Below are 12028 nucleotides of genomic sequence, written 5' to 3'. Positions count from 1 at the left end.
ATATGTTTGACCCCCATGTACAATGTAGACTCAAGTATTCCGGGTTGGACTCAATGGCGAGATCCGGAGTATCTGCCACCATACAGTTCGGCAACCTGAGGTGTATGATGTAGATCAGTCCGGCAGACCAGTGACTTGTTGGGGCTTCCGTGGGCCGACGGGTCGGTTATTGCTCTGCGAAAAGCACCTTTCATCAGGCCGCGAGGGACACTCGTCGGGCACTTTAACTCTTCACGACACGGCTTCGAAGATCGACGTATGGAACTTAAAGGTCAATAATTTGATTTTTCAGAGCCTGCAGAGTGTTGCACTTGAGGCGAGAGTGCATAGCAGCTGGGTTTCAAGATGGTAGATTGAAAGGCTCCCAGTCTCCAGGAAACCCTACAGTATCAAGATGTTCCCAGTCCCACTTAAGGAGGTTTTGGAACACAAAGTCGTCCTCAGATGGTGTAAACTGAGTAGTCACCCCCACAGAGTCTACATTATGGGCATCTTCGATATTCCCAACGGACGATATTTGTGGAATTTTTATCCCAGCGTGATCATTCAGACGAGCATTGTGATCTGGAGGGACATGTTGAACTTCAGAGGAGGATACCTGAGGTGCAGAAGGTGTACTGGCCACCCCGGTCGTTGTGGGTATGACTCGTGGCGCAACCAGCCTCGCTTTTAGAGCATCCTTCTCCGCACGGCATCGTAAGCGATCAAGAAGTTCATAATGTCGACGCGCTTGACTTCCCTTCGGAGAGAGTGCCGTAAGGAAATCCTGACACCGTCTTGCCTTCTCGAGCAGATTCTCCACCTGCGGAAAACTGGTCGCTGGGAGGGAAGATCGACTTTTCTGAATAAGGAAAACATACAAAGTCGACAACGCGACCAGTGCAACATATGGTGTGAACCAAAACCCTTGGTACCAGACAGTCCTATCAATCATATCGCAAGCCGTTGAAAGTATTCGGTCGATCGCATCGGCACATTGTTGAATATGTCTCAGCGCCCGTTCGTCTCTGATTGCAGGTACGCTCCCCCCAAGGTTACTGAAGTCTGCTAGGAGACTTCGCCTTGTGACCAATATCTGCATGTGAGAAAATGCAAATTTCAGAACGGTATTTTGCCTTTCAAAGGTGCGTTGACCACTAAGAGTTTTCTCACGTGGTTTCAGAAATTCCGGTAGTTTCTCTCTCCAGGTAAGCAGGGAGTCAAGCATATTTGAGGTCCTTTCTAGCACTTGATCCTCGGTCAGAGGCTGCAATGGGTACAATAAGTCACTGTTGCGACCCATAAGCTTCGCTAGTTCAGCGTGGGCAATGAAGGCTTCCAGGTTGCCATGCAGAGGAAGCTCTTCCGGAGACTCGGCTGACAGAAGATCTTGATCATCGATGTTTCGTGGGAAGTCTTGATCAATATCCTGATCCCGAAGCATTCGAGGACATCCAAGCATGACGCTCAAGTAGCCATCTAAAACATAAGCGCACCAGAACGTTCGTTTTCTTAACTCTATGGTGATAAGGTCCATGCTTGCCTCGTTCCTAGTTCTCCTGTGAAGTCCGATCGAGGTCAGAATGGCACAGGCCATGTTCAAGGTGAACCGACACTCGTTGATGCGAAAAGTACTGAGAAGGTGTAAGCACAGAGCCAACCTCGCCTGGACGCTGGATAAAGAAGCAGGGCCAGACTCCTGGGTGAGAAGAGATTTGGCTCGTTCGGAATCTTTCAAATTCAGCAAATGAGTTAAAGGATCCACATGTCTTGATCAGGCCAACTTACAGAACGCACTACGCTGGAAATCACGATCATCTGCACTTGCATAGCGGTCACCGGCCTTGGTGTACAGCAGGGACTGTGCAAACGCTAGTAAGACGCATGCAGTCTCGGACATTAACTGAGGGTCACCATTCAGAAGATGAAATGCCCAGCCCTGCACGGTTGACAAATGAAGAAAACGATAAGTCGGGGTGCCAAAGCGAAAGTAAAGTTCCAGCAACGAATCAGCCTCCTCACGGGATGGGAGCCCCTGATCAGGAAACTTGGGTAAGGGCATGTCGCCATGAGAAATCAGAGGAGCACTGGGCAGTGCTGCTGCATCTCTTTCGGATTTCTCACCTTTGTTCCAGGAGTGATAGAGAAAGGATACACCGGAAGAAGGTCCAATATGATGACCTTCGGCAAAAGCTTCTGGTGGATTCATTGATGGACGTCTCAAAACACCTATCTTCGAGGGACGAGTCTTCGAGGGACTCATTGGCTGAGCTATGGCTTGAGGAGCGGCCGCCACCACAACCGCATCGGCTCCTGAACTGCGTTGATGCTCTGCAGGAGAGCCCCCGTGTAACTGTGACTCATAGTCAGGCCGAGGCTTACTTGCTGCATCATTGTATTCGCATTGAACGCCTTCTTCGTGGCAATAGTTGCAAGGTTGCGTGCCAGTACATCGGACTTTGCGTCTACCAACCCACCGTATCAGTAGTGAAGCTCAGAATGCTATATCTAATATTAAAGCGACGAGGAGAAGCCGGGAGTCGAAGCATCACAAAAGAGTTTCAAGACATACTTTCGACAGAACACGCACGCTCTGGCAGTCCGAGGATGCTTGAGCTTACGCTTCTTTCGTGGTTCAGTTGGCGAGTTCTGATCTGCTTGAATGGTAGCAGTCGTGCTATTGTCCATACTGAATTCCTTGGGGGTACAAATGAGTCATCCGAAGCTGGACACGCTTTAGATCGAATATGATATTAGAGGAGAGAGATTTGAAAGGAGCAGCTGTTCGGCAAGTCACCGAGGCCAGAGGCCGGAAAGTGTCTCTGGGGGAAAGGGGACGCTGGGCGTTGGACGTTGGCGGCTCACGGCAGAGTTCCGACGGGAGGCATCATCGACTTATGTACCCCCAACTTCCCAGCAGCTACGTCATGCAGATGCCCCCCAGCGTCCGGAGTGACTGCCGATGGCACCAGATGCAGGGTGGATGTTATGATGCCAGTGATTTACAAGATGCTCATGGTGAAAAACCAAAATTTAGAACGTGGGTATATTATATATCCCCTCCCATCAAAGTGATCGTGAAACATTTCTCACAGTCTCATTTTGCCTTTAATTCGACATCATCATCTAACTAGAAACCATGGCACTCAATCGAACCTTCACTCTCAACACGGGGGCTAAAATCCCCGCAGTAGGATTCGGAACGTGGCAGGCAAAGCCCCACGAGGTCGAGGATGCAGTTGAAATTGCGCTCAAGGCCGGCTACAGGCATATCGACTGCGCCGCGATCTACAGAAACGAAACTGAAGTCGGAGCAGGAATCATGAAAAGTGGTGTCGATCGCAAGGACATCTTCATTACTTCCAAGTTATGGAATACCAAACACGATCCGAAGGATGTCGAGCCCGCTCTAGATACGTCACTAAAAGATCTCGGTGTCGACTATGTCGACCTTTACCTCATGCACTGGCCTGTGGCTTTTGCATCTGGCGATCGGTGGTTTCCATTGACCGAGGAAGGGGTTTTCAGATTGTCGGATGTGTCGATTCTAGACACGTGGAAGGCGATGGAGAAATTGTTGAAGACAGGAAAGACTCGTGCTATTGGAGTGTCCAATTTCAACATTCGCCGTTTAGAGGAGCTTCTCGCAGGTAGCGACGTCGTTCCAGCTGTCAATCAGATTGAGCGACACCCGTACATCCAGCAGCACGACCTTCTGAAGTTCTGCAACGACAAAGGTATTCTGGTTCAGGCATACAGCCCGCTCGGCAATAACATCACAGGCGAACCCAAGACTGTTGATGATGCCGAGGTGCACGCCGTCGCCAAATCTCTCGGGATTGACCCAGGTCAGGCACTCATCAGTTGGGCTGTTCAACAGGGCACGGTGGCATTGCCTAAAAGTGTTACAGCAAAGAGAATTCAAGGTAACTTCCAGGATTCGATCCTCCCAGATGATGCCTACGAGAAGCTGAACTCCCTGGAGCGACACAAGAGATTCAATTTCCCAGCACGTTGGGGTACGGACATCTTCGATGAGATTGGACAAGAGAAAGCCTCACAAATCGCACAGGAGTCTGCTGAGTCGAATCTGAAGAACTTTACTGTGTAGGGAGGTCGAGCTCAGCGATATACCGGTAGATGTCACCATCAGCTGTGAGCGTGTGTTAATAATTCTGGACTGAAAGTATGGTGTGCATTGAGCGACGTTGCCGTTGGTATCTCATAGATTAAATCTGATAGATTTCTAAAGTCCGACCTCTCTACCTTCCTCTCTTCGCTATTTATTGCAACGACTTGTTCTGTAAATCCAAGAGCGATGGCGAAACAAAGGGTTCCGCCAGAACTATCAAGCCCGACTCAGTCCTGTATCTTCACTGAACAGGTCCTTTGATGCTCATAATTCCAACCAAAGGCTACCCAGACGCCATAGAGATGAACCAGGCTGGCGAGAACAACGAAGACATGGAAAATCTGGTGCGATGCAAACCATATATCGAACTTCCCAGGCCATATGGACTCGGGGATACGGGTAACGAAGAAAAAGGCACCCAAACCGTAGGTGATACCTTCGAGGAAGTAGTAAGGCATGCCGGAGCGAACCCACATTTGCTTCCATCCATAAAGAAAGATACCGTGCGTGATGGGTGCAAACCCACTCAATGCCGTTGCAATGAACGCCCATGTCCGGATAGTGCGGTATTTCAAACCCTGAGCTCGTGGGTGTAGTACCAGTGTTGAAGTGATGATCGAGAGAGCGATAATCATCGTCCAGTAGACGAGTCGGAGTGATGGTTCGCAATAAAAACCAACGTAGATTCCCGAAAAGAAACTCCCCAAGATAAGAGTCAAAATACCGACGTAATCAACTCTCAGCATCAGATTGGAGAGCGATGAATGGTTCATGAGCGTGTGGTAAACCGTGCTCAAGATCATCGTGATGGTGGCTGCCCCTAAGTTACACCCGAAGACCACACGATCAAGTATGGAAGATTCAGGATAAGTATAGGAGATTGCATTGTATACAATAACCTGTCCAAATAGCAGGCAGATAGCAGGGACCAGATGCGTGTAGATATTGACGGTCTCATTGTGAAGATGACCCAAAGACCCGGCGCACGTCAACCATGAACTCGAAGCGGGTCGATAGCCTGATCGTGTAAATCGATTGTCCCTGTACCAGTCTGGTAAATCGTCATAAGTTAAGAGAATTAATTTCTTGGCCTCGGAAAGCGATTCTGGTGTCTGGGGCGAGCTGTCGCTTCGCATGCGCTCTAGTTTTGCCTTCGGTCGGCGGTATGCGACGATGAATGTCATGTTGTCGCTATCACATCAATGCGACAAGAGTCTGATGGGACTCTGTTAGAGGAATGAACCACGATGGGCTTGCGGGGTCGGCGACAGGGTCCTAGCGGATAGAAAGGCGTAGCACTACCAGATGTGTAATGTCGAGGAGTTCCTGGACATACACATAAGTAAATATGTAGGCATTGAGCGCATTCCCCCGCCCTTCCAACCACCTTTTAACCAGAAGGATGATAGTGGGTGCAGCTTCGCTAAGCACGAAAATTTTGGGGTGGGTCATAGTGCACCGATTCGCGGAGCGGGACGATCAAATTGAGCTTGTTCATCACTTACCGAATATGAACAGGAACGAGCTTCATGGCATAGGTGTAATTTGCCGGTTGATTGCGCAACAATCGCTGTAGTGTGGAGGTTAGTCACATGTGAAAAGAGTCGTCTCTAGTGGGTGTTCTGGTATCATGAGATGGCTGAGTCAGCACCATGAGCACCCATGAATACGCCACCTCTTCCCATTATCCGAACTTTATCCTTGGACACCACCTCAAACTTGGTGTTCTGGTTGTGATCGTGTGGAGTAAAAGTCCGTTCACCGGTGGCATCGAGCCTCGCAGGCAAGATGACGGGTCTTTTGAATGAAACCTCTAACCATGAAGGTTCCAAATAAGGAGAAAACAAAACGTGGTCCTGCACATAAGTTGTCTTCCAAATAGGAAAGCGCCTTCCCCACTTTACTAACTAGGCAACCTCTCAGTTTCTTCCATCTCCCTCTCTTTCTTTTTCTTGTCATCATCCATCCATCAATCCATCTAATTAACCACTCAGTCGCTGCTCGCCTCTTTCTCATCATGGCGAATATAGTGCGTCAAAAGTGGAGATACCAGGTGACCACGATTCAAACAGCAGGCATCCTAGTGACTGCACTTCTTGGCGCTGCTTCTTTCTTTCAGAATAGGTTTCTCGAGAAAGAAGTTTCTAAGCATTCCGACGGTCTCGATACACTCAGAACTAGTCAGAAAGATCTCAATACTAATCAGAAACAACTCGAGACCAATCAGAAACAACTCGAGACCAATCAAGAACAGCACACATCTTCCCTCAAAATACTACAAACGGATGTCCGAAAGATACTCAAAGGATTCGAGGAGGTCGATAAGCAGCTGCTTGAAACTCGTCGCAACATGGAAGAGATGGAGAAGGCTTAGAAAGCTTTCCATCAGCAACGCATAAAAACCTTTTCTCAGATTGATGCAAGAAAGAAATGACCTCGACCCAGGACGATGGATGCAAGGCTACACACAGACGGTGGAGGAAGGTGGATTATGATTACTATTGACAGACTTTGCATAATAGCAGAGCAAGTTGTACACTATTCCATTGAAAGCTATTTGATAACTCTGGCTGGACTGCTTTGATGTAAGCAAGGAAATCATTCTTGGTGGGTTTCAGTGGCATAGTCAAATGAACTTCGTGGTCCGTATCCGATTCGGCAGGCTCAGGTTGGTTTTTGTGCCCAACGACTCGCCGCCAGAGATTGTACAGAGAATGAGACACGGATCTGTAAAGGAAGAGGAATAACACAAGACCTATTTCCACGTGGTTTAGCTGTGTGGGTGAGAACGATAAGGAGACGTTGGTGCTCGGTTTCAGTAAAGGAGCAAGCCGTCGACAGGAGTAGAGAAGCGAGACAGCTACCAATGGACTGCAAGACAGGATAAGTGCTAATACCATGATCAATTAGATAATCGAGCAAAGTCCGTTGGTAGTCCAAGATCTTCAAGACATTTGAAGCTGAGAGTGCGGACGCCTCAGAATCGCAACCCGTTTTTCACCTTACGGTGAATCTTTAAGGATTTAGCGCAGTCATCCGGAGACCCTACGCTCCACCTTAGTGTACCGCGGGATTGACGCGTCGCAACAATTTTCTGGGGTTTGCGTCGGAGGAAGACTACCAGGCACCCTCCAGGTTCAACAGGCCCAATCACATTCCAATCGACCAACCCAATCACAATATCTTCACTCCCAAGTCGGTAGTCTATCGAACTGTTCAGAGCAGGAGGCAGGGCTCTGATCTCCAATCCATCTCAACATGGTCTCCAGATCACCATCTCGTGGCCGATCGAGAACCAGGTCACATACACCTACATCTGTTCAACGAGCCCCTTCTCCCAGTCGTCGATCCCCATCACCAAGATCAAGGTCTCGATCTCAGACCAGGTCACCATCTCGATCCCCAAGTAGATCTCCTCTTCATCGCGACATCCAGAACGGTCACGGCCGTGGCAGAAATCACGAACGCAGCCTGAGCCGGAGCCGGAGTCCAAGCGCTGGTGATCGGCGGTCGTATAGAGATCGAAGCTATACTCGCAGACACAGTGGGAGCCTCAGTAGAGATGCCCCGCGGGTACAAAGTTCCAAGATTGTCATTGAAAAGTTGACCAAAAACGTGACGGAGGCCCACTTGAGGGAGATATTCGGTTCATATGGGCATATAGAGTCTATCGATCTACCGTTGAATAAACAATGTGAGTGTCATAAGCAGACCGCTTGGACTTATCTAACATGGACTAGTTATGACCAACAGAGGGACAGCATATGTTCTGTACGACCACCCATCAGGATCGGAGTCAGCCATTGCTCATATGCACGAAGCGCAACTGGACGGAGTGGTGATAGCAGTCAGCATTGTTCTACCACGTCGGGCATTCTCACGGTCGCCACCACCAGCTCGATCGAGTCGGCAAGGGCCACCGCCAAGCAGATATGGGCCGCCACCAAGGGGCCCGGCAGCATCAAACAGATACCGAAGCCCACCAGCGAGAAGAGGTGGTTTTGGTGGAAGCCGACGAGGAACACAAGACAATACATATGCGCCAAGATCCAACTACTCCCGTTCACCATCACCACAGAGGAGAAGACGGAGATCCAGCTCATATTCACGGTCGCCATCCAGAGGACCTCCCCGACGACGGTTCCCAGGAGCCAGAAGCCCTCCAAGAAGTCCACCGCGACGAAGACAAAGAAGCCCAAGCTACAGTTCTAGGAGCAGTTACAGCCGCAGCAGGAGCCGCACCCGAAGTGAATCTAGAAGTCGAGGTCGATACGGAGGTAGACGATGAGAAGCGGGCTTAAAGTGTCGAGGATGACGGCTACATGATTTAATGGCGATATGGGGACAAGACGGGTCAACCACAAATGGGAATGAGCGGCGGTGCTGGGCTGGTACTACCGAGCAAAAGGCAAGACATGATGAGCTGTTTTTTTAAGTCTCGTGTGTAATCATGAAGACCTTGGGGAAATAATGAGACTTTGGCAAGCATGGCCTTTGGGGAGGATTTGCACGGAGTGCCCTACCCGTTCTGACTGTTTCGACTTCTCCTAGTTCCAGATCGTTGTCCCTTGCATAAGCTCTCTTGGCAATGGTTAAGCCGGCTAACGTGACGGGTCAACCTTCTTTTGGGAAGTCTTCCGAAGGTCAAAGCAGTCCAGCTAGTGATCAGCTAGCCAGCCACCAGTCACTCTGACGGAGCAGGCGCATCTTTGCACCTGCCTTTTGTTCCTCATTCTTCGCTCCTTCTGCTTGGACTGGTTGTTACTGAACGTTACGCACACACTAGAGACTGCTAGTCCCGCACTAGCGGTGAGTGAGAGAGGGCAACCCATCTATCCGTGTGGCCCCCATCCATCTGCCGGGGTCCAAGAGTCGAGTCTAGTACTAATTAGTCTTGTCCTTTTTATGCTAGTAAAAAATCCTCTTGTTTTGGTGCTCCCTTGCCGTACTTGTGTCCGTATTTTCTCCCACTTCCTCGTACTACGGATACTCGCACTGCTGTTACTCCGTAGTGCCACCTCTAGTACTGAGACCGCCCCTACTTTCGTTCCTAGTTCCCTAGCTAAACCACCTTAACCCAAGTCAAGACTTCCCAGCTCGCTCTCTCACCTTAAGACTTAAGGTCCAAGTCCCAAAAACTCGGCCTCACCCGCGGTCTTATGGATTGTTGTCACTTATATTCTTTTGCCGATCTCTCTAGCTGCTGCTGCTCACCATCACTTCACCTTTCCCATTAACCTCATCCTCACTTACCCTTCACCAACCAATCCTCCGAGTCTCGAAACATTCATCTCGCTTCTTGCCGTCGTTGCGAGTGCGCCAGCAACTCTTTCGCGACCACTTTCCTCCGATGATCACGCGTCTCGAAGCATCACTTCGCTTGTCGGAGCACACCTTAGCTCCCCCAAGCCTGCTATTCTTGTAGATCCCTGGAGAAACCTATCCACCCTCCGATCACAACTTTTTTTGCCCTCCCAACACCCTGCAAACTGCTCTCACCTCCCCATTCATGTCCATGATGAGCAGCGAAGCAGAAACCCCCGATCCCGTCGACGGCCAACATGAAGACGATCAGCCCGAAACTGACCTCGACGAGGATGCCGTCAATGATACCACCATGCACGACGACGAAGGTGATACCTCACAAGCATTTCAACCCAATGGCAAGCCCTACGCGGTCCCGGACGAAGCTACAGACTACAGTGTTTTCTCCAACCCTCCCGACTTGGTTGCCATGCGCCATCGAATCTTCGCTGTCGAGGAGCCTATCGAGCTTCCCGCCGCCGACTTCGACACCTACTTCTTGTTTGTTGACAATGTTTGGCGCAAGATGCGTACTACCGAACCCCAACCTGAAGGCAGTCCCCGTGTCGACTACTATGCCTGCAGACTGCGACGCGGCAACAATCAGAAAACTCACCTGCCTCGACCGACCCCAGAGGGCAAGCAGTCGCGCAAGAAGAGAGTCAAGGAGGAGAAAACGTGTGGCATGACCATGAAAGTGGTATACAACCCTGGCTCACCCGAAACTTGCACAATCTCTCGAGCTGTCGACACCTTCCAGAAGCATTCCCACGACCTTGATTACATCGATGCCACCAAGCGCAACACGGGTATCATGGACACTGCGCGCCGGGAGGCAACAAAGGGCTTTTTACCTGCCTCCATATTCTGGAAGATGTGGGAAGAACCAGAAAAGATGCATGCAGCAGGTGGTAAATTTATGAAGGTGTCAGATGTCCGCAATGTTCAATATGCCTGGCGACAAGAGAATCAACAGATGGTTCTCAAGGCCCATACTGGTTTCAATGCCACTCGTGCTCCGCGCCAACGACAGCCAACCCCGACCAAACCTTTCCCACCCGCTATGCAGCCTGGCCTCTTCGGTCGACTGGAACCTTCCAAGCCTGAGCTCCCAACTCCTCCACGCCAACCAGCGCCCTTGGACACCTTGCAGTATCCCGACCATGCCAGAGGCTTCCTTGAGCCATATATCCCCAACCCAACGCTTGCGGCAAGTCGTCTTCGTCCTCATGTCACCTTGACATGGGCCAGCAGTCTCGACAGTCGCATATCGTTGCTTCCTGGCTTGCAAACCATCATCTCAGGACCCGAAACCAAAGCCATGACTCATTATCTTCGAAGCCGGCACGATGCGATTTTGGTCGGCGTTTCCACTGCTATAGCAGATGACCCGGCTTTGAATTGCCGCCTGGCACTGCCAGCAAACTATGCCGGAGTTGCCTGGGAATTTCAGCCTCGCCCCATCATCATTGACCCCTCTGCACGACTTCATGTACGGCCTGAGATGAAATTACTGAAGAATGCCACGGAGGGCAAAGGCAAAGCACCGTGGATCGTGGTGGCGCCCGGTGCTATGCTCCACCCCCAAGCAGTCACCACTCTCAAGGCCCATGGGGGAGAGTACCTGATGATCAACGACTATCATCCTCAGACTGGAGGGCTGAATTGGGAAGGAATATTCAACGTACTGTACCGAGAAGGAATCAAAAGCATCATGATCGAAGGCGGCGGTGTAGTCATCTCCGAACTGCTCAAGTTGAATTATGCCCACTTGATCGATTCAGTTATTCTGACGATCGCGCCAGCTTTCTTTGGGAAGGCAGGAGTTCCAGTGGCCCCAGACCCAACCTTTGACCCCACAGGCAAGCCTATTGCTACGAGATTGAAGAATACCCGCTGGCAGCCAATGGGAGAGGTCGACGTCGTTCTATGTGCTCACATGGTCCAAGATCGGCCTACGAATGGCATTCTGCCTGGAATTGAAGAATTCTCCCAAGCGATGCCTGGTGGGGAGCCACAACGTACACCTTTGAAACAGCCATTACCTACCCAACCAAATGCAGCATCCCCTTCACAGCCTCCAGCGCAGCCGCAGCTTCCTCCACAGTCACACACACCGTCACAAATTCTAGCCCAACCTCAACCGTCTGCATCAGGTCAGCCGCAGCCGCAGCCGCAACCATCTCCCGTTGCAGCGCCTCCAGCACCAAGTTGATCTGTGGATTCAACAGTGCACGCAATCGTCGTGTCAACACAAAAAGTAATTTCGGGGAAAGGGTGGATGGGCCTTTCGATTCACCGTGGACGAACCCGGGGACATCAGCAAGTTAATCGAAGACAGCAAACATCAAACAAGTAATGGTGGCAACGGACCTTTCGACTTATGACTTTCTTCACGGCAGACACAAAATATCTGGATAGACTTATCCCAAGATGTGATGAGCCATGATTTATCACGGGGAAACGCCCAACGACCACTTAGGCATGGCATAGAGATATAGAAGTTCGGAAGGCGGATATTCTTTGTTTGAGGGCAGAGCAAACATTGGTCACGGATTTTTTGGAATTGGCGGCGAAAGGGATATGAAAAGGAAATGATGGCGGGTTCTGCGC

The 12028-nt window shown here is 50.4% G+C and overlaps 6 protein-coding genes across 6 annotated transcripts; 4 read left to right on the top strand and 2 right to left on the bottom strand.

Annotated features, from left to right (window-relative positions):
* Nucleotides 1–340: 340 nt before the first annotated feature.
* LTR84_004789 (uncharacterized protein) lies at nt 341–2370 on the bottom strand (the record flags this gene model as incomplete). Its single annotated transcript, XM_064848363.1, has 3 exons — nt 341–1710; nt 1768–2332; nt 2362–2370. The coding sequence occupies 3 exons, from the start codon at nt 2368–2370 to the stop codon at nt 341–343; spliced, it is 1944 nt and encodes a 647-aa protein (XP_064710987.1).
* Nucleotides 2371–3118: 748 nt separating this feature from the next.
* LTR84_004788 (uncharacterized protein) lies at nt 3119–4090 on the top strand (the record flags this gene model as incomplete). Its single annotated transcript, XM_064848362.1, has 1 exon — nt 3119–4090. One exon carries the CDS (start codon nt 3119–3121, stop codon nt 4088–4090), a length of 972 nt encoding a protein of 323 aa, XP_064710986.1.
* A 248-nt stretch (nt 4091–4338) lies between these two features.
* Nucleotides 4339–5295, bottom strand: LTR84_004787 (uncharacterized protein; the record flags this gene model as incomplete). The annotated part of the gene is made up of 1 exon (XM_064848361.1): nt 4339–5295. The coding sequence occupies one exon, from the start codon at nt 5293–5295 to the stop codon at nt 4339–4341; it is 957 nt and encodes a 318-aa protein (XP_064710985.1).
* An 833-nt stretch (nt 5296–6128) lies between these two features.
* Nucleotides 6129–6485, top strand: LTR84_004786 (uncharacterized protein; the record flags this gene model as incomplete). Its single annotated transcript, XM_064848360.1, has 1 exon — nt 6129–6485. The coding sequence occupies one exon, from the start codon at nt 6129–6131 to the stop codon at nt 6483–6485; it is 357 nt and encodes a 118-aa protein (XP_064710984.1).
* Nucleotides 6486–8043: 1558 nt separating this feature from the next.
* LTR84_004785 (uncharacterized protein) lies at nt 8044–8412 on the top strand (the record flags this gene model as incomplete). The annotated part of the gene is made up of 1 exon (XM_064848359.1): nt 8044–8412. One exon carries the CDS (start codon nt 8044–8046, stop codon nt 8410–8412), a length of 369 nt encoding a protein of 122 aa, XP_064710983.1.
* A 1208-nt stretch (nt 8413–9620) lies between these two features.
* LTR84_004784 (uncharacterized protein) lies at nt 9621–11630 on the top strand (the record flags this gene model as incomplete). The annotated part of the gene is made up of 1 exon (XM_064848358.1): nt 9621–11630. The coding sequence occupies one exon, from the start codon at nt 9621–9623 to the stop codon at nt 11628–11630; it is 2010 nt and encodes a 669-aa protein (XP_064710982.1).
* Nucleotides 11631–12028: the final 398 nt, after the last annotated feature.

The sequence above is a fragment of the Exophiala bonariae genome (genome assembly GCF_035927105.1).
Source record: "Exophiala bonariae strain CCFEE 5792 chromosome Unknown scaffold_2, whole genome shotgun sequence".
In the NCBI taxonomy this organism is placed as follows: Eukaryota; Fungi; Ascomycota; class Eurotiomycetes; order Chaetothyriales; family Herpotrichiellaceae; genus Exophiala; species Exophiala bonariae.
The sequence above is the reverse complement of the archived record's forward strand: the minus strand, read 5'-3'. Positions and strand labels throughout refer to the sequence as shown.